This window comes from Taudactylus pleione, unplaced genomic scaffold (assembly GCF_031769625.1).
Source record: "Taudactylus pleione unplaced genomic scaffold, aTauple2 ptg000178l, whole genome shotgun sequence".
Lineage (NCBI taxonomy): Eukaryota > Metazoa > Chordata > Amphibia > Anura > Myobatrachidae > Taudactylus > Taudactylus pleione.
Window position 1 is genome coordinate 5,350,896 of NW_028284580.1, and position 23,845 is coordinate 5,374,740.

The following is a 23,845-nucleotide window of genomic DNA, read 5'->3' on the forward strand; positions in this document are numbered from 1 at the left end:
GGACCACTACATATTGGGCACTACTGGAGCACTGCATAAGGGGCACTACAACAGGGGGCACTGCATAAGGGGCACTACTACTGGGGACATTGCATAAGGGGAACTACTACAATGGGCATTGCATGAGGGGCACTACTACTAGGGGCATTGCATAATGGGCACTAAAACAGGGGGCACTTTATAAGGGGCACTACTACTGTGGGCATTAAGTTGCATATGGACTGGAAAGGAATGTTCCCAGAGTGATGAGAAACAGTGGAGTGTGTTGTTGACACGCCCCATTTTCCAGTGGTCATGCCCCTTGTGCCATGTGGCCACACCCACTTTTTCAACGCATGCACATAGGGGGGAGGCTCCATTTTTCATTTTGCCCTTGGCTCCAAATACCCTAGTTACGCCACTGATAGGTGTCAGAACACACAGTGCATCACAGCTTGCTGCGTATGGGGTTGCGTAGCCGCAGTTTGGTCAGAGTGCCCATGCTGTCCACCACTGAAAGTGCCTACAATGGGCACACGAGCATCAGAACTGGACTATGGAGCAATGGAAGAAGGTGTTTTCTTTTACATCATGTGGATAGGTGGGTGTATGTGCATTGTTTCCTGGGAAGAGATGGCACCAGGATGCACTATAAGAAGGCAAGTTGGCAGAGGCAGTATGATGCTCTGGGCAATGTTCTGCTGGGAAAACTTGGGTCCTGGCATCCTTGTAGATATTACTTTGACACGAACCAGCTACCTAAACATTGTTGCAGACCAAGTTCCCTCCTTCATGACAATGGTATTCACTGATGGCAGCGGCCTCTTTCAGCAGGACAAAAACATATAAAACTCAAGCACTAATCTGAATAAATATATATATATATTGTGTGGCATCTAATTGAAGTTTTACTGAACCCTCTACTAGAACCAAACAAAATATACAAAAGGAAGCACTTGTCAGAACAAATTAATTTCATTAAAAAAATATATACTATATAATAACAATAAAACATGGCCGATCTGGACAATAACAATATAATCTTTAAACATGACAGCAGCTCCTCATAAATTACTGCTGGTGAATAAAAGGTTAAAAGAAGTGTCCATTGCCAGAACGATGATTAATTAAAGAACTTGAATCTAAAGGCCCCCATACATCAGAGATTGATTGCAGCAATCGTGCAATTTGCAATCGATTGTGTATAAAAATCTTTCCCTTTTTCAATCGATTGTGGCAATTCTGCAATCTGTAATCGATTAAAAAGGGAAAGATTTTTATACACAATCGATTGCAAATTACACGATTGCTGCAATCAATCTCTGATGTATAGGGGCCTTTACTTTGCTAGTAATCAAATTCAGAATAAGGCCCTATGAGGGAGGATCCTGCCCCCCTCCATAGACCCCACCCCTTCAACAGACCCGCCCCCATTAATGCTGCTTCCAGACATTTCTTGTGCTCGTTTTCCATTCCAATCCGCCCCTGATTCACGGTGTCAGTGTTGTCTGCACTTTAACACATGCTCCTGATTGAACAATTTATATGGTCATCCTGTTTAATTAAAACACATTGAGGACAAAGAATGGCATTTTAAATTTATGGGATTTAAACCTGAAATCTTCCACATTAAATAAACATTTATATTTAACAGTATTTGGTGATGGAAATACCTTGCCAATAACATAGGCCCTGATTCAGAGCCGGACGCTCTGACCAGAGCGCTTGCTCTGAATCAGGGCCCACCTCCATAAATATGGAGCGTCCTCCTGGACGCTCGTATAGCTGTGGGTCACCACCCACAGAATATACGAGCGTGCAGGATGATGGTCGCGATGGTCTTGACCATCGCGACCATCACCACTGCGTGCAGAAGCCTGCGGTTGAGTTTCTCAACCGCAAGGCCAGGAGTGATTTTGGCTCTATCAGAGCCAAAATCACTCCCACTGACATCACTAGTTATGTCAGTGGGGCTGGCTTCAGACGGTAGGCGTTCCCTTGGGAACGCCTCCGTCTGGCAGGCACGCCCCCGGCACGCCCACCAAAGGGGGCGTGCTGTCAATCAACATCGACAGCACGCCCCCTTTGGTCAGACACTACGAGCGAAGGAAAGTCCTTCGCTCGTCGCGTCTCGCGCATGCGCACGACGGAGCTCCCTCCGTCGTGCGCATGCGCAGTGCAGACCATCTACCCACTTGCGAGCGGACAGCCGCTCGCGAGTGGGTCTGAATCAGGGCCATTGTCTATGAGTGTATCCAATGCACCATGTAGTAAATGGAAAACAACAAGCTGTAGTTCTGCGAATACTGCAGACTGGACACACTTTTATAGTATAAAGTCTCTCCTAAGAAAAAGTAGACATACAATTAGCATTTTATCCATCCCAAAACATACCTGATAAACTCCGGCCATGAATGTAACTGTGGCTCCTACAGTAATTGCATAGCAGCTTCTATCACATGTCATTCTTAAAGTCTGGTTGAAATGAAGTGTTTGATTGTTCACTAAAGCATCTACTGAAGACTCACTTCCTTGGTTCTCCAGTCGGTCGTACCCTGCAGCTTGAAGTTCCCGGTCCACAACTTCACCTACCATCAAACATAGTACCCCAAATATTCCAACATGAACGTGTTTAGAGGTTCCCATAAAGAAATATATAATGCATGCAAAGAATGAAGTATAAAGGCCATAGATGGGTTCCTGGCCAGCCAAAAGTGAATAGGCAATAGACTGTGGAACCAAAAGAACGCCCACGATAAGGCCAGACATGGCATCGCCCAATAGATAATCTTTTAGTTTGTATTTGGGCAGCCACTGCAGCACAGGCAAGAAACTGAAGAGCATGTCTTTAGCTTTATTCGGGGAACAGCTACATGTTTTCTTTAATTTTTCGGCTAGACGGGTTTTTAAGGGGATACTTTTCTTCTCCTCCTCTTCCAGAAGCATGGTCCCTGGAGGCTGGGGGCATCTGTGAGTGGCTGTGGTATTGCCATTATCATTGCTTTTCATCTTGAGTTTCTTGGTCTAACTAATAAAAATAAAATACTGATTAGTATAATATAAATAAAACATGCTAATAGATAAAGTTTGTGTTTGTGTTATTTATCCATAAATGTTCAAGAAGACGTGGGTTACTGCTTCTGCACATGGCGCCCGATTCAGAGACTGGTGCAAATGCCAATATTTACACAGACTGAGCCATTAATATCCATCGCGGATGCATGAAAGCTGCATTGTGCACACGCAGCAATTGAATTGCGAATACGCTCACACAGGAGATTCACTCGCAAAGTGAGTGACAGGTAGTCAGCGTTTGGGGGAGGTAACAGGGGGTGGTTTTAAAAATGCAGGTGAGTTGGACCATTTAAATTGTGCTTATTGGGCATGCATAAATTAGCCACTGCGTGCTTGCTCGCACCAGGAGAGCCCTCTACATGTCTGGAGACCCGCAGTGTCTGTGGCAGCTTAGACTTACTCAGGGGGCTGATGGCTGCCTGATCTGCGTTCGATGTTTACGGTTTTATGCGTAAGCCACGGATGTGAGATGCTTTCAGTGGGCATCTCTAAGTACTGGACAGCTGCTGAGTCATTTGCATATTTTCGCAATTGTGATTCGTTCAGGATCAGAGCTACGACTGCATCAGCTTACAGGGCGTATTCATTAAACCTAAAAATTCTCTAGAGATAATTAGGTTTAGAACTCGCATGGAGTTCTACCTAATTAGGTGGAATTCATCATTCCACCTCTCCATAAGTATCTATTCCGAAAAGCTGTCATGCGATGACAGCTTTTCGGGAAATAGATACTTTTCCCTGCCTACACTACATTTTCGCATCTGGAAACAGTGCTGTGCATGCACTGTTACATCTGTAAAACCAGCGCATGTGCAGCACTGCCTACAGATGCGTTAAGTTTGTGTACCCCACCCTCCACTCACCTCCGCTCACCCCCCCCGACTTACCTGTCCGCGCAGCAGCCTCCGGCTCCGTCCTGCTGGTCTGTCATGTGGTTTCCCAGCAGACCACATGACAGATTAGAAAAAAAAAACTTTTTTTTTTTTTTCTAAACTTTCTTGTGCTCTGCTGGGGAGCACACATGTCCGTCCAGCCTCCAGAGCCTGAGGACGGAGTAGAGCGCATGAGGGACTCATCGGGGGACCTGCACACGTGGATACAGGTAAGTCGATTCTGCTATTTGCCACCTCACAGTGGCGAATAGTAACTGCATCAAATTCCGAAAATTCATAATTTTCGGAATTTGATGAATACCACAATTTCCACATCCCCATACTAATGTATGGGGAGTGTGGAAATTAACGCAGGGGAACTTAGCAAGGAGATATCTGTGATATCTCCTGTGCTAAGTCTGTTCATGAATACCAAAATAACGTTATTTAAGGAAAATGTCCTTAAAAACGTTATTTTAGTGTTGATGAATAGGCCCCTCCATCTCTGAATCAGGCCTATAGACTTTATTTGGTGGCATGAATAAACTAATCAGTGAAGCCTACCATATATCAGCTGATGCATAAATTCACCCTCACTTCCATTCGTTGCCAATGGTTCATAATCTAAAAACATTATTTGCCCTATTTTACAAAGAACAGCTTTTTATGTTCTTCTGATCCGGTAAACTTAGCATGGCGCAACATGTTTGTTTATTCACTTGCCAAAAGTCTAAACGTCAGCAGCAATACTAACTACTAAGCCATGAAATATATCACTTTCTATGGTTACAGGGAATTTGTATACAACACATTTTATTTCAGCTTCAGACTTTATTTTTTCTTGAATGAAACCTTATCTCTCACAGCTGAACTGACCAGACACAAGAGACCTTTTATTGACTGAGCACTGAGCAGTGCTTACCCGGAAATGTATCCAGTCATTTTAGGCTAATCTAAAGAACAATGAATTTTATAATAACTGTGTTTTTGTTAAGGACTTGTGTCTCAGACCTCGACAAAAACAGAGAAATCTCATATTATTGTGGACACTTGAGTAGAGTTGATAAACTGTAATCTAGCATAATGCAAACATAGCAGTAGTACTACAATCCCCTTTAAGTAGAAATCTACTATGTAACTGTAATGTACTAATCACATTGGTAAAGCCGGATAATGCTAAGAATCCTTCAATAATTGAAAGAATATGTAAACATGTTTAGGGTTATTTTCATTTTGGTTTCTTTTATAACCTACTTCTTTCTGGTATTTTGAAATTCAACTAAACTACAACTAGATTTTAGCTAATACTATATTGCATTAGTCAAATTTGCATGTTAAATCTGTTGAGATCGGAGCACGCTCTGCGCTGCCTCTACCTCTGTTGTCGCTGGGTCTTAGGAGTCCATCCCTTAGATATGGCGGTGCACTGACGTCAGCGCAACCTCTGTCCTGAACGCGCTACTGCACATACACGGCTTGTCCACGCATCTTCCTCCTCCATTGTGGAATGACGGCCACTGAGTGCCTCCTGAGAGACCCTGCACATACACTGTACCACAATAGCTGTGTCCAGTATATACTCCACTGCCAGCACTGTGCATATGTACAGGTGTGTGCTACACCACACCACACACCATCTGTGTTAACCCCCAACGTTCCTAGCTGAACCTGTTTCACCTGTATTCTTGCATTGTGTACCTACTGCATTAACCCTGTGATAACCTGCATCATGTGTTCTACCTGGTTAATAAACAAATCCTGGTTATTAATTGTGTGTACTAACCTCCATTACACAAGCTAACACCTATAACTTCTGCCAAATGTTTATGGGCCCAGGTCACCAGCGTGTGAAGAATAACACTGTACAAGGAAAGTAGATGCAGTGAAATGGAATAAAAGGATCTGCGTGAATACAGAAAAGTAGTTGATTCATACTAAAAATGTGCAGTGCAAGTGCTTCACCAAATTAACAGGCTCAGGGCCTGATTCAGAGACGGACACAAAAGCGATTACACATGCGAACGAGCGATTATTTTCCATCGCTTCTGCATATAGGCGGCACTACGCGTACGCAGCAATCGCACTGCGATTACGGACGCTCATAGGAATTTATTGCAGAGTCATTGACAGGTTGTCAGCGTTTGGGGGTGGTGACGGGGGGTGGTCTGAGAAATGCAGGCGTGTCTGAAGGGTAAGATGGCCGCCGATGTATGTCGATGTTACTGATAATTACGCAGGTATGCGTCATCGCACGCAGGTAAGTAGGCAGCAGTGGGTGTCTTTATGCTCGGGTGATCTGTGCAGACATTAGCATATTTTCTCAGCTGCGTTGCATACGAAATTGCAGCTGCGATCGCATTAGCATCCATCCCTGAATCAGATAATTATGCTACATGGACATTCACAATGCAGATGCAGTTAGAACAGGAAAAGTTGTAGAAGGTCACTTACAATCCTTGGGATAACCACAACCCAAATTATGTGAATAAGGCCATGGGGACCATTGGTCTAGCTGTAGAGCAGCACCTGTATTCCATCATTCATGGGAAAATGAATGAAAATAGCACACAAAATGAGGATGGCTTTGCAGACATCTTATGAAGACAAAGGCATGAGAAATTTCAACCTTAAGCCGGATATACACTAGACGATATGTCCTCCGATCCAGCGGATCGGACGATATATCGTCCACATCGGGCAGTGTGTACCAGCTATGTCACTGATGAAGCGTGTTCCCGTGCATCGTCAGCGGCATCGCCATATCATCAACTAAGCTAAGTACGTGGAAGAACATGAATTAAAACAGTTAGGAGCTGTCTATCTCTCAGCTATTGACATCAGTAGACGTCCAAGTGGACAACGAGTAGACTGCAATGGTGATGCTGTAAATTTTTATTCCAGAGTATGATTTTCTAGTAGTAGCTTTGGAGTCATGCACTGTCAAGCTATCAACAGAGATTGTTTCTGCCATGCTATCAAGAGATTGATTGCGCCAAGCTACTGCAGATTGTTTAGGCCAAGCTACTTCTGTTCAAACCAATGCTGAGAATTCTGTCTTTCTATCAAAGGATGCAAACCCCAAAAATTCTTCAAGTGTCATAAGGACATAAGGCCTCAGAATGTAGAGCAAAGAAACTAAGTGGTGTGTCATCATGGAAGCATGACAAAAAAAAATGAGCCAGCATTGAATGTAGCCAACAGTCACCGCAAAAATCGCTGGTACATGGACTCATGAGCCACAAGGCACTTCAGCTGTAATGAGAGTTGGTTCAGGTCACTAAAGTTAGGTGATCCTATAAATGTCAGGGGAATAGGAGATAAAGACCTAAATGCCACAAAAGTTGGAGCAATAACTGTGCAATGGCAAAACAGCTGTCACAGACATTGAAGATGTACGATTTACGCCAGATCTAGGAACCAATCTGATTGCCATCAGTGTGTTGGAGAAGGGATACAAATTTGAATTGGCCAAGTGACAGAGTGTTACACGGTGCGCCAACAAATGTACATCCTAGACAGGAGTGATGTATGATGGCGGCTACTGATTCCAACCAATCCAAGGAGTTGTGGCATAGGAGACTGGGTGCCTGATTCAGAGCCGCTCGTAAACGGCCGCTCATTCGCTCCGAACGATGTTCGCACATCTGCGCATGCGTATGGGTCATAATTAGGGGTGTGCACCGGCCACTTTTCGTGTTTTGGTTTTGGATCTGGATCTTTCTTCGTGTTTTGGATCTGTATTTTTTTTTTTTTAAAAAGCATAAAAACAGCTAAAAATCACAGAATTTGTGTGTTTTTCTGCTCCTATGCTATTATTAACCTCAATAACCTTAATTTCCACTCATTTCCAGTCTATTCTGAACACCTCACACCTCACAATAGTGTTTTTATATCCAAAAGGTTGCACCGAGGTAGCTGGATGACTATGCTAAGAGATACGAGTGGGCGGCACAAACACGTGGCCCATCTAGGAGTGACACTGCAGTGGCAGACAGGATGGCAGTTTGAAAAACTAGGCCCCAAACAGTACATACTGCAAAGAAAAAAAAGAGGTGCAAGATGGAATTGTCCTTGGGCCCTCCCACCCACCCTTATGTTGTATAAACAGGACATGCACACTTTAACAAACCAAACATTTCAGCGCCAGGGTCTGCCACACGACTGTGGCTGAAATGATTGGTTCGTTTGGGCCCCCACAAAACAAGCTGGCAATTAATCTGTCCCTGCACAAACTGGCTCTACGGAGGCAAGATGTCGTCCTCATCCTCCTCATCCACCGATTCCTCACCCTCTTCAGTGTTGTGTACATCCTCATCCTCACAGAGTATTAATTCGTCCCCGCTGGAATCCACAACCACAGGTCCCTCTGTACGTTCTGGAGGCTGGTCTCCCTGGAAGAGTTGATAATTAATTTTATGAACATCATCTTCTCCACATTTTGTGGAAGCAACCTCCTACGCCTTTCGCTGACAAGGTTCCCGGCTGCCCTAAACACTCTTTCGGAGTACACACTGGAGGGGGGGCAACTCAGGTAAAGTAGAGCCAGTTTGTACAGGGACCTCCAAATTGCTTCTTTTTCCTGCTAGTACAGGTACGGACAGTCTGACATGCCTACTTGGATGCTGTCACCGATGTAATCATTTAACAGACAGACGCATGCTTGTCGCTGCTGCTTTAAGGATGCAGGTGCGGCTACAGCCCACAAATTTCACAAAGACAGAAAAAAAAAGAAGAATTTTTTTATTGTTTGTGGAGCGCACTTTGAGGGTTACACCACCCTTTAACAGATAGACACACGCTTGTCGCTGCTGCTTTGAGGATGCAAGTGCGGCTGCAGCCCACACAATTTACAAAGACAGAAAAAAAAAGAATTTTTTATTGTTTGTGGAGCGCACTTTGAGGGTTACACCACCCTTTAACAGACAGACGCACGCTTGTCGCTGCTGCTTTAAGGATACAGGTGCGGCTATAGCCCACACATTTCACAAAGACAGAAAAAAAAGGAAGAATTTTTTTAATGTTTGTGGAGCGCACTTTGAGGGTTACACCACCCTTTAACAGACAGACACACGCTTGTCGCTGCTGCTTTAAGGATGCAGGTGTGGCTACAGCCCACACATTTCACAAAGAGAAAAAAAAAGAAGAATTTTTTTATTGTTTGTGGAGCGCACTTTGAGGGTTACACCACCCTTTAACAGACAGACGCACGCTTGTTGCTGCTGCTTTGAGGATGCAAGTGGAATCTAGACGGGATTTGGAACCGGGGACACACTACCTCCATCAATTGTCTAAATCCCACTGCACTAATGGCGGATACCGGACGCACGTCTAACACCAACATAGCAGTCAAGGCCTTAGTTATACGTTTTGCTTCAGGATGACTTCTGTCGTACTTCATCCTCATTGCTAGGGACTGTTGGAGGGTCAATTGTTTAGTAAAAGTAGTGGTGTTCCTACTTCCTCTCTGGGATGATGAACAACTCTCAGCAGCAGCAACAGCACTAGGAGGAAGTGGTTCTTGATCTTTCCCTATTTTATTTTTATCGGAGAAAGTTTGGTCCTCCATTTATGTTATATTGATATATACGTGCGGCTAAGGCGCACACAAACACAGAAAATATTTTTTTATTTTTGCTGGAGAGTAGTGCACTTTGTGGGTTACACCACCCTTTAAGAAATGAGCCAGCCGGCTCTTTACTTATGGGACACAGGCGCACGCTTGGCGCTGCTCCTTTGTTGATGCACATGCAGCCACAGTGCACACAATTCACAAACACAGAAAATATTTTTTTATTTGGTTTGGAGTGTACTTTGGGGGTTACAGCACCCTTTAACGGTCAAGCCAGCCGGCCCTTTACTTATGACACAGGCGCACGCTTGGCACTACTTTGTTGATGCACGTGCGGCTACTGCGCACACAATTCACAAACACAGAAAATATTTTTTTATTTGGTTTGGAGTGTACTTTGGGGGTTACAGCACCCTTTAACGGTCAAGCCAGCCGGCCCTTTACTTATGACACAGGCGCACGCTTGGCACTACTTTGTTGATGCACGTGCGGCTACTGCGCACACAATTCACAAACACAGAAAATATTTTTTTATTTGGTTTGGAGTCTACTTTGGGGGTTACAGCACCCTTTAACGGTCAAGCCAGCCGGCCCTTTACTTATGACACAGGCGCACGCTTGGCACTACTTTGTTGATGCACGTGCGGCTACTGCGCACACAATTCACAAACATAGAAAATATTTTTTTATTTGGTTTGGAGTGTACTTTGGGGGTAACAGCACCCTTTAACGGTCAAGCCAGCCGGCCCTTTACTTATGACACAGGCGCACGCTTGGCACTACTTTGTTGATGCATGTGCGGCTACTGCTCACACAATTCACAAACACAGAAAATATTTTTTTATTTGGTTTGGAGTGTACTTTGGGGGTTACAGCACCCTTTAACGGTCAAGCCAGCCGGCCCTTTACTAATGACACAGGCGCACGCTTGGCACTACTTTCTTGATGCACGTGCGGCTACTGCACACACAATTCACAAACACAGAAAAAATATATATTTTTTTTAGCACTTGGGGGGAGCACCCCTGACGGACAGAGCACCCCCTGGACAACACTACAGCACCCCTTTAGGACTGGGACACTGCATAGGACTTTGGAGTGGACACAGCCCCTATGGACAACTGACTGCACAACACAGTCCAGCCAGCCCCTATGGACTTTGAAGTAGTGGACACAGCCCCTATGGACAACAGCAGCACAGCGCAGCACAACACTACTCTGCACTACACTACACTACACTACACAGCCCAGCCAGCCCTAACTCCCACCCTCCCTCTTCACTGTTCACAGCCGAGTGAGAAAATGGCGCCGACACGGGTACCTTATATAGGATCCAAAACCCGCGAGATCCGGAAGGCGGGATGATGACATTTTGCCTCGATTTCAGATCCGAGTCAGGCGGGAAAAGTCGAGCCTGACTCGGATTGGCCTCGGATCGGGGGGGCTCGGGGGGGTTCGGATTTCAGAAATCCGAACCCGCTCACCCCTAGTCATAATGCGCATGCGCCAACCAGTCAGTGCGAACGGAAATCGAGCGCTCGCAAAATAGCGAGTGCCTGCTAATTTGAGTGACAGGATGAGGCGTTTGTGGGTGGTAACAGGGGAAGGTGCTTGAAAACGGGGAGTGGAGATCCGAACGCAGGCGTGCCAAACGGTAAAAACGGGCGTTTTAAGGTTGTGCATAATTAACAAAGCAGCGTCATCGGCCACGTCACTTGGTTGTCTCTTAGCCTGAACTGTTCGCATGATTGCGGTAGGATAAACCTTCCACAAGCACTGCAAGCAGTTGAGACGCCTTTCGATGTACTCGATTAATCAAATAAATAGTGGAGATGACGTAGGATGCGAGCGGCCAGGGGGCGTCTTTACAAAATAGCGAGCGCATGTTCCGTTCGCTCGCTCAGACATAGAGGCGTCAACAGACCGCAAAGAGCGAGCGCTCAATTTAAATGGCCGGCACCTTTTTCTGAACGAGCGAGCGCAAATAACGTCCGGCTCTGAATCAGGCCCTGGGTTACCTAGGCTGCAACAGCAGACAGAACTTATAGATGGCGTGGAGATGGGGATGTCTGTGTATAAAGCAAGAATAATTATATTACTTCTCAGAAAAGAGAGAACAAACACAATCGTATTGTATATCCTAAAAATCAAGTAATGCAAATGAGGGGTGCTACCACAGACATCTTTATTGTATACGGAAATAAAGGAAGAGAAATGAAATGTCATAAGTGGTGCACTATATATTAAAACGTAACTTTTAATGTTTTACAGCAGTGATTCCCAACCTCGGTCCTCAAGGCACACTAACAGTCCTGGTTTTAGTGATATCCATGATTGTGCACAGATGGCTAAATCAAAATAACTGAGGTACTAATTAAGGCCCTCATTCAGAGCCGTACGCTCTGAGCAGAGCGCACGCTCTGAATGAGGGCCGCCCTCCATAATTATGGAGCGTCCTCCTGGACGCTCGTATAGCTGTGGGTCACCACCCACAGCCTATACGAGCGTGCAGTTTGATGGCCGCGATGGTCGTGACCATCGCGACCATCGCCACTGCGAGCCGGAGCCTGCGGTTGAGGTTTTCAACCGCAAGGCCCGGAGTGATTTTGGCTCTATCAGAGCTCCCGCCATCGTGCGCAGTGCACAACATCGACCCACTTGCGAGCGGACAGCCGCTTGCGAGTGGGTCTGAATCAGGCCCTAAGTCACTTGTGGTCAAGTATGGCTATCCCTAAAACCTGTACTGTTAGAGTACCTTAAGGACTGTGGTTGGGAACCCCTCTTTTGCAGGTTAATACCAAAATATGGAAAAAAGAACAGCGAAAATTGGTAAACAAAATATAGAAGTGTGTCACAAGAAAGAAAATGTGACTTAAAAACAGATTGTGGCGCATGTACCCGCCTCTATCATGTCACAATAAACAATGGCTGATATTTATTAATGGTTTACGTCTGTACTTATTCCCCAATGTTAGTTGGGATTTTAATAAATAAATATTATAGTTGTAATTAGAGATGTGCGCTGACCCTCATGTTTTGGTTTTGGATCTGGATCTCCCCTGGTTTTGGATCTGAATCTGGTTTTGGATTTTTTCCTTGGTGTTTTATTTTCGTGTTTTGGTTTTGGATCTGGATTTTTTTCTAAAAAAAACCTCAAAACAGCTAAAATCACATAAAATGGGCCTGTTTTTGTTCCTACAGTATAATTAACCTCAATAACATTTATTTCCAGTAATTTCCAATCAATTTTGACCACCTCACAATATTTGCTTCATCTAGTTAAGGCCAAAAGGTTGCATCCAGCTAGCTGGCTGACTAAGCTAAGTGACACAGTGGGTGGCACTAACATGTGGCAGTTCAGCTTCTAATTTCCAACACGGATACAGTGTGTTATACAGTGTGGGTTGGATACACCAATAGTGCACTTACTGTGACAGCAGTGTCGGCAGGGCGGGGTTGCTGACGGTGTCCTCAGCACATGGAATGACAGTGCTGCGGTGCTGGCAGTGTCCTCAGTGAAGGGTACCGGTGATGTCGGCAGTGCGGGGGTGCCAGCGGTGTCTTTAGTGCAGGTTTTCTGGCTGTGTCGGCAGTGCGGGGATGCCAGCGATGTCTTTAGTGCAGGTTTGCTGGCTGTGTCGGCAGTGCGGGGGTGCCAGTAGTGTCCTCATTGCAGGTTTGCTGACTGTGTCGACAGTGCAGGGGTTGCTGGCGGTGTCCTCAGTACATGGAATGGCAGTGCTGGCAGTGTTCTCAGTGAAGGGTACCGGCGTTGTCCTCATTGCAGGTTTGCTGACTGTGTCGGCAGTGCAGGGGTGTTCTCAATGCATGGTGCTGGTGGTGTCCTCAGTGTGGGCTTGTCAGCAGTGTCAGCAGTGTGTGGGTCGTTAACGGTGTCCTCAGTACATTGGGCAGCAGTTCAGGAGTGTCGGCAGCGGTGGTGTTGGCAGCGGGGGAAGCTGCCAGTGGGGGTGCCGGCAGTGTCAGACGGTGGGGGATGGCGGGTGCCATCTTCTTTTCCTCTTTTGTGCTGTTTTCAATGGGCTTAACGCTGATGGCATGAGAGCCGTGACAGACGGCTCTCTCACCCAGTCAACGTTAAACCCGCTCAAAACAAAACCTCGCGGCTCGACAGCGGGGTCGCGAGGTTTTGCCTCGGGTCAGGGATCCGGGGCAGGCAGGGAGATCCGAGATCTCTGAGATCCAAACCCGCTCATCTCTAGTTGTAATATGTATGTTTCCCACACAATTTTACGTATCATTCATATAATTTATACTACTGGTTCCATTGGGATTCAGCCAATTAATAGACAACTCAAACACACCTATTAATTGGTTTATTATGACATGATAGAAACGGGCGCATGCACCGCAATCTGTTTTTAAATCACATTTTCTTTCTTGTGACACACTTCTATATTTTTTTACCAATTTTCGCTGTTCTTTTTTCCATATTTTGGTATTAACTAGAGATGAGCGGTTCGGATTCTGTGGAATCCGAACTGCTCCGAACATTGGGGATCCGAGTCCACCCGAACCCTGTTCGGGTGTTCACCGCCTGACTCGGATCCCCGTTCGGGGCCGAACGGCGGCCACCTGATGTCGGATTCTCACTAGAGAATCCGACATCAGGGCTCCTATTGTGTAGGGCAGAGCGTTGTGATAGCGCTCTGCCCTACACAGACACAAACACACAGCCGCCAGCGGCAGCTGTGTGTTTGTCACAGCAGCCAATGAGAGTCACACAGACTCTCATTGGCTGCTGCACGGAGGGAGCTGGCTGGAGCTCACACATGAGCTCTGTCTTCCGGCTCCCTCCGCAGTGTGTGACAGGCTCAGCAGAGCGGACGGCGCGGGAGCGGGGAATCAGGAATCAGGTAAGTTTTTTTTTTTTTTACTTGTGAAAGTTGTGCAAGGGCTGGGGGCGCTACTGGGGGGGGTCTGCTACTGGGGGGGTCTGCTACTGGGGGGGCCTGCTACTGGGGGGCTATACTACTGGGGGGGTCTGCTACTGGGGGGGCTATACAACTGGGGGGGTCTGCTACTGGGGAGGGTCTGCTACTGGGGGTCCATACTACTGAGGGGCCTGCTACTGGGGGGGCTATACTACTGGGGGGGTCTGCTACTGGGCGTCCATACTACTGAGGGGCCTGCTACTGGGGGGGGCTATACTACTGGGGGGGCCTGCTAATGGGGGGCATACTACTGGGTGGCATGCTAATGGGGGGCATACTACTGGGAGGCATACTACTGGGGGCACTGCATAGGGGACCATACTAAGGGGACTGCATAGGGGGCACCACTGCTGGGGGCATTGTGTAAGGGACACCGCTACTGTGGGCATTGTGTAAAAGGGGCACTACTGTGGGCATTGTGTAAAAGGGGCACTACTGTGTGTCGTAACATAAATAAGAGACACTACTTTATGGTGTAATGTGAATCAGGCCCTATGTGCGGTGTAATGTGAATAAGATTGTGCACTGTGACTCCTTGGGCCGCAGCCCACTATGTAAACAAGTACTGTGATTCTGCTGGCCGTACCCCACTGGGTGGGTGCACTACTTTTAATTTCTGCCACTGCTGTGTGGTAATGTGTCATAGATGTGCTTTATACTGTGGTGTCTGTGTCGTTGTGCCGCTGCTTTGTCGCTTAGTAACCAGTCAGCTCACTGCAACCTTTGGCCAATAATGTTGAAAACAATATTATAAGCTGTGATATGGTCTAAATTGACTGGAAATTAATGTTATTGAGGTTAATAATACTCTAGGAAGAAAAAAAAGACCAATTTATGTGATTTTAGCTTTTTTTGTCAATTTTTGTAAAAAAAATCCAAATCCAAATCCAAATCCAAAGCCAGTCACCGCAGTTTGGCAAATCCAAATCCAAATCCAAAGCCGGACGATGAATTAGAACCAAATCCAAATCCGGCAAAAATGGTCCGGCGCACATCCCTAGTATTAACCTGTAAAACATTAAAAGTTACCTTTTAATATATAGTGCACCACTTATGACTTTTCATTTCTCTTCCTCTGTTTCCGCATGTCTGTGAATAACCCAGAGAGACCAGAATGTGAGAGCTGCATAAAGAGTAAGCCAACACGCTGCCCCTTTCCAAAGAAAGCGTGCAGAGGAAAAGCACCAATTGAATTAGTCCACACAGCTGTGTATGAACTGATGGAGGTTTAGTAAATTAGTGGTAACCACTACTTCATTACACTTATAGATGATGGCAGAGCCGTAACTAGACTTTTTGGTGCCCTGTGCCAGAGAGAGCATTGGCACCCTGTCCCTCCATTTTTTAAATAGGGACATAAAATACTGCACCTGAAAAAGAGCCATGGTCTCATGGGGAAGGGCCAGGGAAGAGATTGGGGAGGCCAGGAGATGCTGGGAATAAAAGAAGAGGAAGCTACAAGTGAGAATGATAATAAACAGGAAAATTGACAGGCCCAAACAGCGCCCCCTGTCCTGCGGTGCCCTGTGCCATGGCACAGGTCGCACCACCCCTAGTTACAGCCCTGGATGATGGTACAAGAAATACACATATATACTTCCTGAAAGCCAAGAGTGAAGTTCCCAGCACAACTGCAGAATACAAGAGTCTGGTGGAAACTCAAACAAGATTAATAATAAAAGTACTGAGGTCTGACAATGGGGGAGAACTGAGATCTAGCAATCTTTTTAAAGAGGAGTGGAATCCAACACCAATTAACGATTGCCTACACACCTGAACAGAATGACGCAAGTGAAAGGGCAAGCAGAACAATAAAGCATGGACTATGCTAAGTGATGTGGGTCTGGATAAAAGATTCTGGGCAGCGGATTCAGCTGACTGCATACGTATTAGCAACTGTGTTCCTTGCTGAATCAAGCACACTGTTTGTACAGCGCGTAGAATGTAATAAGGTACATGGATGTGTTTGCACTGTTGGAACAGCATGTGGCGTGCATTGAGAAACACGGCATGACCTGGATTTCAGAACCAGACAGCGAGTGTCTCAGAGTATACACATGCACACAGCTGATAAATGCAAACAGGTGAAATTGGAACAAACAAATATACAGACGCAGAGCTTAAGACTCCCACAGGACTTCACAAGGGATCCCTGCAAGAGGATATATACTTTACTCATTGTCAGTGTATGAGGACTCTGTCTGGAAACACCGCTGATGGAAATGCGGATATGGATGTGCTGTTGTCGAGGAGTCAGAACACCGGAGATGAAACAACACTGGAAGCAAACTATACTGGAAAGTATAGTTCTGAAGCAGGAGCATCTATGAAAACACATCTGATGCTCAGGCACTGGAATTGTGCATGAGCCATCAGTGCTGGAGGTTATTGGAAACATCTAAGAGATGTGTTATGTCATCTGTAGCCTGAGGTTGAATCCAGCTAGGTTCTGTTAAGGATTCGTCTAATTGAAAAGTCCAGCAATTATTAATCTGCTAAGTGTTAGAGGCAGGACAGTGATGTCTAATGCTGGGTACACACTACACAATGTGTGTACTTTGTGACAGTACAATGCTACGACACAATATATTGTGCCGACCGTACACAATGCACGATGCAGTGGACGACGGTGCAATGTGTAGTTTCATGCTGCATTTAGCAGCATGGCGTCATTCATCACATCGCCCCATCTACTGTGGGACGATGCAATGGACGTCCAGCAGGTACGTTCGATTGGGGCGTACACAGTATGCAATCCTCACGATACATAATTCCGATCTGTGTCAGAACGACACATTATGCAATGGATCATGTAGAATGTACCCATCTTAAGACTACTGATACTGATAGAGAGGCAAGTTAGATCCCAAGTCAATTTCCTGTATCATGTTTGGATACTGTCAAGAGAGCAAAGTATACAGATTATGGGACACTGACAACCAAATATGTAAAGTCAAGAGACTCAGGGGTAAATTTACTAAGAATCATGTTTGACTTCTAATCCAAAATGCTGGATATAATTTGGAGGGTCTAAGGGCCTGATTCATTACCAATCGCAACTGCGAATGCAATAGTGATTACGCACGCAATTCAACTGCGATAGTATACTAATCCATTGCGATCGCTAAGCCGCCACAGCACTACACAAGGACGCCCACTTTACCTTACACACATCCGTAATGTTTAGCAAGACTGCAAAATCATTAGTACAGTACAATCGAGTACCATCGCAGCCTCACGCACAATTGCACAAGGTCAGACCTTACTCAGAAATTGCTAACTTCATCGCACGCTATGAGCCGTCAGGCTGCATACGGCATTGCAGTGGCTAATTTAAGCACGCCCCTGCAACGGCACTGAAACACACTGGCACATTTGCGTTTCATCAACCACAATTGGCACTTCCTGTCAAGCACTCTGTGATGGGTCAGCGTAGTCACTGTGATCACAGTCCCGATCGCAGTGGCCGGTTCGCACACGCGCACTGCAGTGCATACGTATACGCAGAATGCAACAATCAGCCGTTTGCGTGCATAATCGCTGTTGCGATCGGTAATGAATCAGGCCCAAAATGCGGTATTTACTAAGCATCACATTTCAGTGTTTATTCAATTTCATTAGCGTTACGCATCATTTTATTTCTGTCTAAATCCCCGTCAGATTGCTAGTTTACAATAGATTGCACAGTGTAAAAGAAGGGTAAAACCATTGACAGGACAGAATCTGACAAACACTTTCTCTCATTTTCCCTATTGGTAGGAGGCAACACATTCAACAGTGTCAACTCGAAGACCTTTTAAGAACACAACAAACCGTCCAAACACGTTCACTGTAATGGTTTTATCTGGAAGGATATGGTACTTGTAAAGAAAGGAGAGATTGTAGTTTTGTAGAGTTGCTTGGAGGTGATTTAGGGGCCTAGTCATCATACCTAAACTTTCCCTGGAGGTAATTAGGTTTAGAATTCGCATGGAGTTCTACCTAATTACCAGAGGAATTCATCATTCCTCCTCTCCATAACTATCTATTTCGAAAAGCTGTGATTTTTGCAATGACAGGTTTTCGGGAAATAGATAGTTTTCCTTCTCTACACTAACTTACCGCAGCTGGAATCCGTGCTGCGCATGCGCTGTTAGATTCGTTAACCCAGTGCATGCGCAGCGCTACCTACAGCTGCGGTAATTTTGTGTGTCCCCCGCCGCTCACCTGCCCCCCTCCACCCTCCGCTCACCTCCCACCCGTCCCCGACTTACCTGCTCGCGCAGCAGCCACAGGCTCCGTCTGCTATGCTGTCATGTGTTCTCCCCAGCAGAACCCAGTAGTTTAGAAACTGCCCCCTCCACGCCCCCAAATGGCAGTAGACTATTAATCACTGAAAGTCTGCTGCCAGTTTGCAAATGGACTCGCAGACCTGTTCTGCACATGTGCAGAACGGTTCAGGCGCTTGCGCAGATTCCCAAACATCGGGAATCTGCGTGCACTGCCGAATCAGGCAAATAGTGCAAATAAAACACAACATATAAATCAGGAGCTTGAATACCTAATCACAATTTAGTAGTTATTTCCTATTTCACAAAATTGCCACAGGCAGTCATATTTGTATGTTGCCTATGACTGTACGTAAAAAATAGTTTCAAAGTATCCTTTATGTTGTTCTATAACACAGTCCCCAAAAACTTAGCGCAGGGTGGTCTACTATCTGTCTTTATTGTACTGGATGAGAGAAACAAACCATCAATTAGAACTGGTGTAGTGTACTGATAAAAGTGACCTGGTCTGGTTGTTCCTCTAAATGATGACATTTTGGATGAAAGCCATTGTCCACAAATTATTTCGGCCGAGGGCCATTTTGATATTTATAACATTATTTGCGGGCCTTGTGCAGACCACTCCCTCTCCATATGATGTCACAGGGGACAGGGCTACTATCGCCAGTGACTACAGCAATGCCCAGAGCATCCAGAGGATGCTCCGGGGAGCTGTAATAGAAGCAGTGTGACCATCTGAAGCATCCTAAGGACGCTCCAGGCGGCACTGCTGTATAGATTCTGGCTGCAGGGTGCCATTCTGCAGAAAAAAAGCTCAGAGGGCCAGACCAAATGGTTCCGAGGGCCTGATACGGCCCCCGAGCCTGAGGTTCCCCATCCCTGCTTTAAAAGATCTAAACTGTTTTACAAGATTAGGAATTCCATATCTATGAAGAAGAAAACTCTGAGCCCCATCCTAGTCAACTGCAATAAAATCAATGAAAACAAAATTAATAGTAACATAGATGAGTAAAATGTGACATGTAATGAATGTTATAATTACAGAATATGACAAAGCGTAACAAAAACTTCAAGTGACAAACTCGCTTTTGCTCACATGGAGCTACCTGTACAATGATGATTACTATCTTGGGATGGTTGGTATTGTGTTTTATATACTGTATACTGAAAGGGCAAATCTGAAAATAGAAATGCATGAACCTATTAGATTGTAAACTGGAAAAGGAACTAAAAGGGCATCTGCTGTGGTTATTGCTTACAAAGTAGTTGATGTTTTTTCTAAAGTGCATCAGTTTTTTATTTCTGGAATTAGCAGAACTGTCTAAATAAAAGTGCATACTCTGGTCCATAGACACTGTACATAGCAATCTTTCCTATTTACTGTACACAGCAAATCCATTATGGGGCCCATACATCGAGCCTGTATCTGTACAGTTCCCCGTTCTGCCAACGCCAACATGTTAGACAATCTTGATTCCACGATTCCAACCCGAAAATTGTTGGAATTGGTGAGTCGAGGATTTTTACATTTCCTTGATTCTCTAACGCATCACCGATCATCGTGATCCCCAATATGCTACATGTTGTGAGAATGTAACTTTAATAAGAGGGTATGCAAAAGTGAACAACCTCTTAATAATGGATTCAACTGTAAGTATTCATTTACTGTACTATTTTGAGTATTATTGTCAAAGAAGAAATAAATAGTATAGACAATACATTTATATATCTTTAGGCTTTTCCTATACATGTTCTTTTCTCTAATATAAAATTTAGTTTTTTAGCATTCCCGCTAGGATGTTTTGGCCATGCTAAAACAAGTTGGTGGGCCGCAGTGTCCCGCAGGTGGGAAAAATTGCGGTGCAGCGATCACATGCGCCGGACATCTATTCACAGAGACAGGAGAGCTTGGGGACAGTCTGGCATGTTTTCCTAAGTGCTGGCACGCCTCTACGAGTGATGAAAAGGGTGCACGTCTTAAAGACCTGCCCCCTTTTCTGGTGATCATATCACCTTTTCGGACGCATGCGCACCTTCGGCATGTGCAGGAGTGCCCCTTTCTAGGTCAGGCGTACTCGTTAATCATTTATATTCATTAAAAATAAATGAATATCATATTTCTTCAGCATAATTGAATGCATTTCTTTCTCGAATTACAAGAAAACAAATTAACTGTGCTTATCCCTTTATTAGAGACTTACCTGCCTATGGGCCTGATTCAGATTTGGGAATAGAGTAAAGGCCCCCATACATCAGCAATCGATTGGGGCAATTCTGTGTTTTGCAGGTGACTGTGTAAAAAATCTGCAATGTATGGGGTTTACAGATCGCAGATTCCGACCAAAAAGTGATTGGTATTGGTGAGTCCGGTTGTCCAACATGCTGGATTTCACAAACCAATCTGGGCTGTTTATTGCTAGTATATGGTAACAATCAGCCGATTAGCAGACCGTTAATAGTAAAATGATGAGCCTTTTGGGATTGGCAGATCTATATTTCCTGAAAATGATCAGCACATCACAGAAGCATATCTGTAGTGTATGGGCGCAGATTGGTGGATTGGGGAATCTTTAAATTGGGGGGAAAAAATCACAGAATCTGTTAATCTTTTTTTGTGATTGTTGATGTATGGTCCCCTTAAGATAGAGCAAGTAACTGTGCACCTGGACAAACCATGTTGAAATGTTAGGGGTGCAAATACATACTATTTTTGCATTCAGGGTAAAATACTGTCCGCTTTTGTTGGTAGCCCACAAATGCAGGACATCTTTATTTTTACACCGCAATTTAGATTTCAGTTTGGACACGCCCCTTCCAAATGTAACTCTCTATGCAGATTTTACATCTGCCCCCCCTGCAGTGTAGTTTTCATGGTTTTACCAAGGTGCACAGTTATACCCCTTTTACACCGGAGCTAAAACCTGGGTTATTGAAGGGTTAATCCGAGCAGCTCCCTGGTGTAAAAGGAGAGAGGGTTGGATTGCCGGGTCGAGTGACCCGGCAATTCAACCCAGGTAAATAGCAGGGTTTAACACGGGCTTAGCCCGTGAAACCCTGCTGTGAGAACAGCGAAACTCCGGGCAGGGCCGCAACTAGGGGGGGGCTGAGGGGTCATGTGCACCGGGCGCCATCCTGCAGCGGCACCGGCCACACACTTTTCTGTGCCGGAGGTCTGCAGATAGAGACCTCCGGCTGGTGCGCGCCGGACATTGAAAAATCGCCGGAAGATCCCGCCCGCCCTCCTGCAGCCGGAAGGTAGGGTAAGCGCTCAAGGGGGGGCGGAGAGGGAGTGAGAGGGGCGGCAGTGCTGCACTGGGCGCACTGCCGTCTAACTACGGTGCTGACTCCGGGTCACAATAACCTGGAGTGCTCTGCAAGCCGGCCGATTGGTCCGGCTTCAGTGGCACTTGGAGATGACGTCATCCCCAAGCGACCATTTACCCGCCGGAAAAGCCAGGTCTATGCAGACCCGACTCCGGTGTGAGCGGCGCTGAGTCGGGAATATCCCGAGTCGGCGCCAGCAAAATTCCAGATCTGATCCGGATAGGAACCCTGTTCCAACTCCGGATCAGACCCGGAATTTTGGTGGAAAAGGGGTATTACTCTATTCCCAAATCTGAGTCAGGCCCTACAGTATATCATCTAACTTGATATTTCTCCAATGCATTAACTGTACAATGGAAGATCAGGTACGTTAATAGGTGATGGCAATAGGTGCGAGCTCATGAAATGTAAATGGTAAGCTGTTTTCTCCCTCATACACATGTAACGTGCTGCAAACAATCATTACATTAATATCTGAAACTTGCTGAAACACTTTATCTTATTTCCATGACTTAAACAAGTGTAATAATCAGTAACATACCTGTGACTTAATGAGAGCATTAAAGGGATATGGGGCCTGATTCAGCCTGGATTGCAGTTGCTAATACGTACGCAATCGGACGACTTTTGAATACTGCGCATGCGTATGCACCGTAGTGCGCGTGTGCAAACCGGCCACTGCAATTGCAGTGACTACGCAGACCCATCGCAGAGTGATTGACAGGAAGTGCTGTTTGGGGGTGTTGACAGTGTGTGGTCGGCGAAACGCAAGCGCGGCAGGGCATTTGAAGGCCGTTGCAGGGTCGTGCATAAATTATCCACTGCAATGCCATACGCAGCCTGAGGCCGGATAGAGTGCGCTGAAGTTAGCAATTTCTGAGTAAGGTCAGGGATTGTGCAAGTGTGTGTGAGGCTGCGATGGTACTCGATTGTACCGATGGTTTTGCAGTCTTGCTACACATTACGGATGTTTGTAGGGTAAAGTGGGCGTCCTTGTGTAGTGCTGCAGTGGCATAGCGATAGCAATGAATTAGCATAATATCGCAGTTGAACTGCATGCGTAATCGCTTTTGCAATCGCAATAGCGATCCTTACTGAATCAGGTCCATGGTGTGGTACTTCATATTATATCCAGCAATGGCAGCTCCATGATGTTAGTCCACAAAAGGCCTGATTCAGAGTTGTACACTATGCCTAAGTGTTTGCAGTTATAGGCCGTCTGCACATGCGTCTGAGTCGCACTGCGCATGCCTCAAAGTACATTACCATAGTCGCTCGCAGTGAGCCTTTATTCTCAGTGTGATTGACAGGCAGAGAGCATTTGGGGGTGGTAACGGGGAGTGTTGGCTAAAAAGTCAGGTGTGTCTCGACTGTTTCGGGGTCATGTCACATCCTGCGTTCTCGATCCTGTACACAGTAAACATGGATCTGGCGTCTCATTTCCCGCAGCCATTTTGCGAGACCATAGAGGTACTCAGGACCTCTAACATCGAATGGTCTGCGACTGATGCTGAGCCTTTGATGCTTGGATTTGCAAAGATGCTGGTGAGCGCCTCAATCCATATCCCAGCGTCTGCTACATATTGCATATTTTTGCACAACACCTGCGTACAGGATCACAGCTGCTGTGACAGTAGTGCCAAATTCTAAATCAGACCCAAAGAGCAGAATGTCAGGATGGCTGCAGACACTGGGCAAATGTGTGCATACTGGCATAAACACAAGCATTTCTGTACAGCACAGGTCCTTCATAAATGAAGCCCACTGTATATAAAGCTGTGGACCTCTTTCACTTTTATTTTA

The 23,845-nt window shown here is 45.7% G+C and overlaps 1 protein-coding gene across 2 annotated transcripts in view; it reads right to left on the reverse strand.

The window, feature by feature from the left end:
* SLC26A2 (solute carrier family 26 member 2) overlaps window positions 1–23,845 on the reverse strand; it is a 92,256-nt gene that overhangs the window by 25,626 nt on the left and 42,785 nt on the right. For both annotated transcript variants that reach the window (XM_088475795.1, XM_088475796.1), the window contains exon 2: window positions 2,374–3,007. In XM_088475795.1, the coding sequence (XP_088331921.1) occupies window positions 2,374–2,988 (615 nt within the window). In that variant the 5' untranslated portion in view covers window positions 2,989–3,007. The remainder of the gene's footprint in view (window positions 1–2,373; window positions 3,008–23,845) is intronic.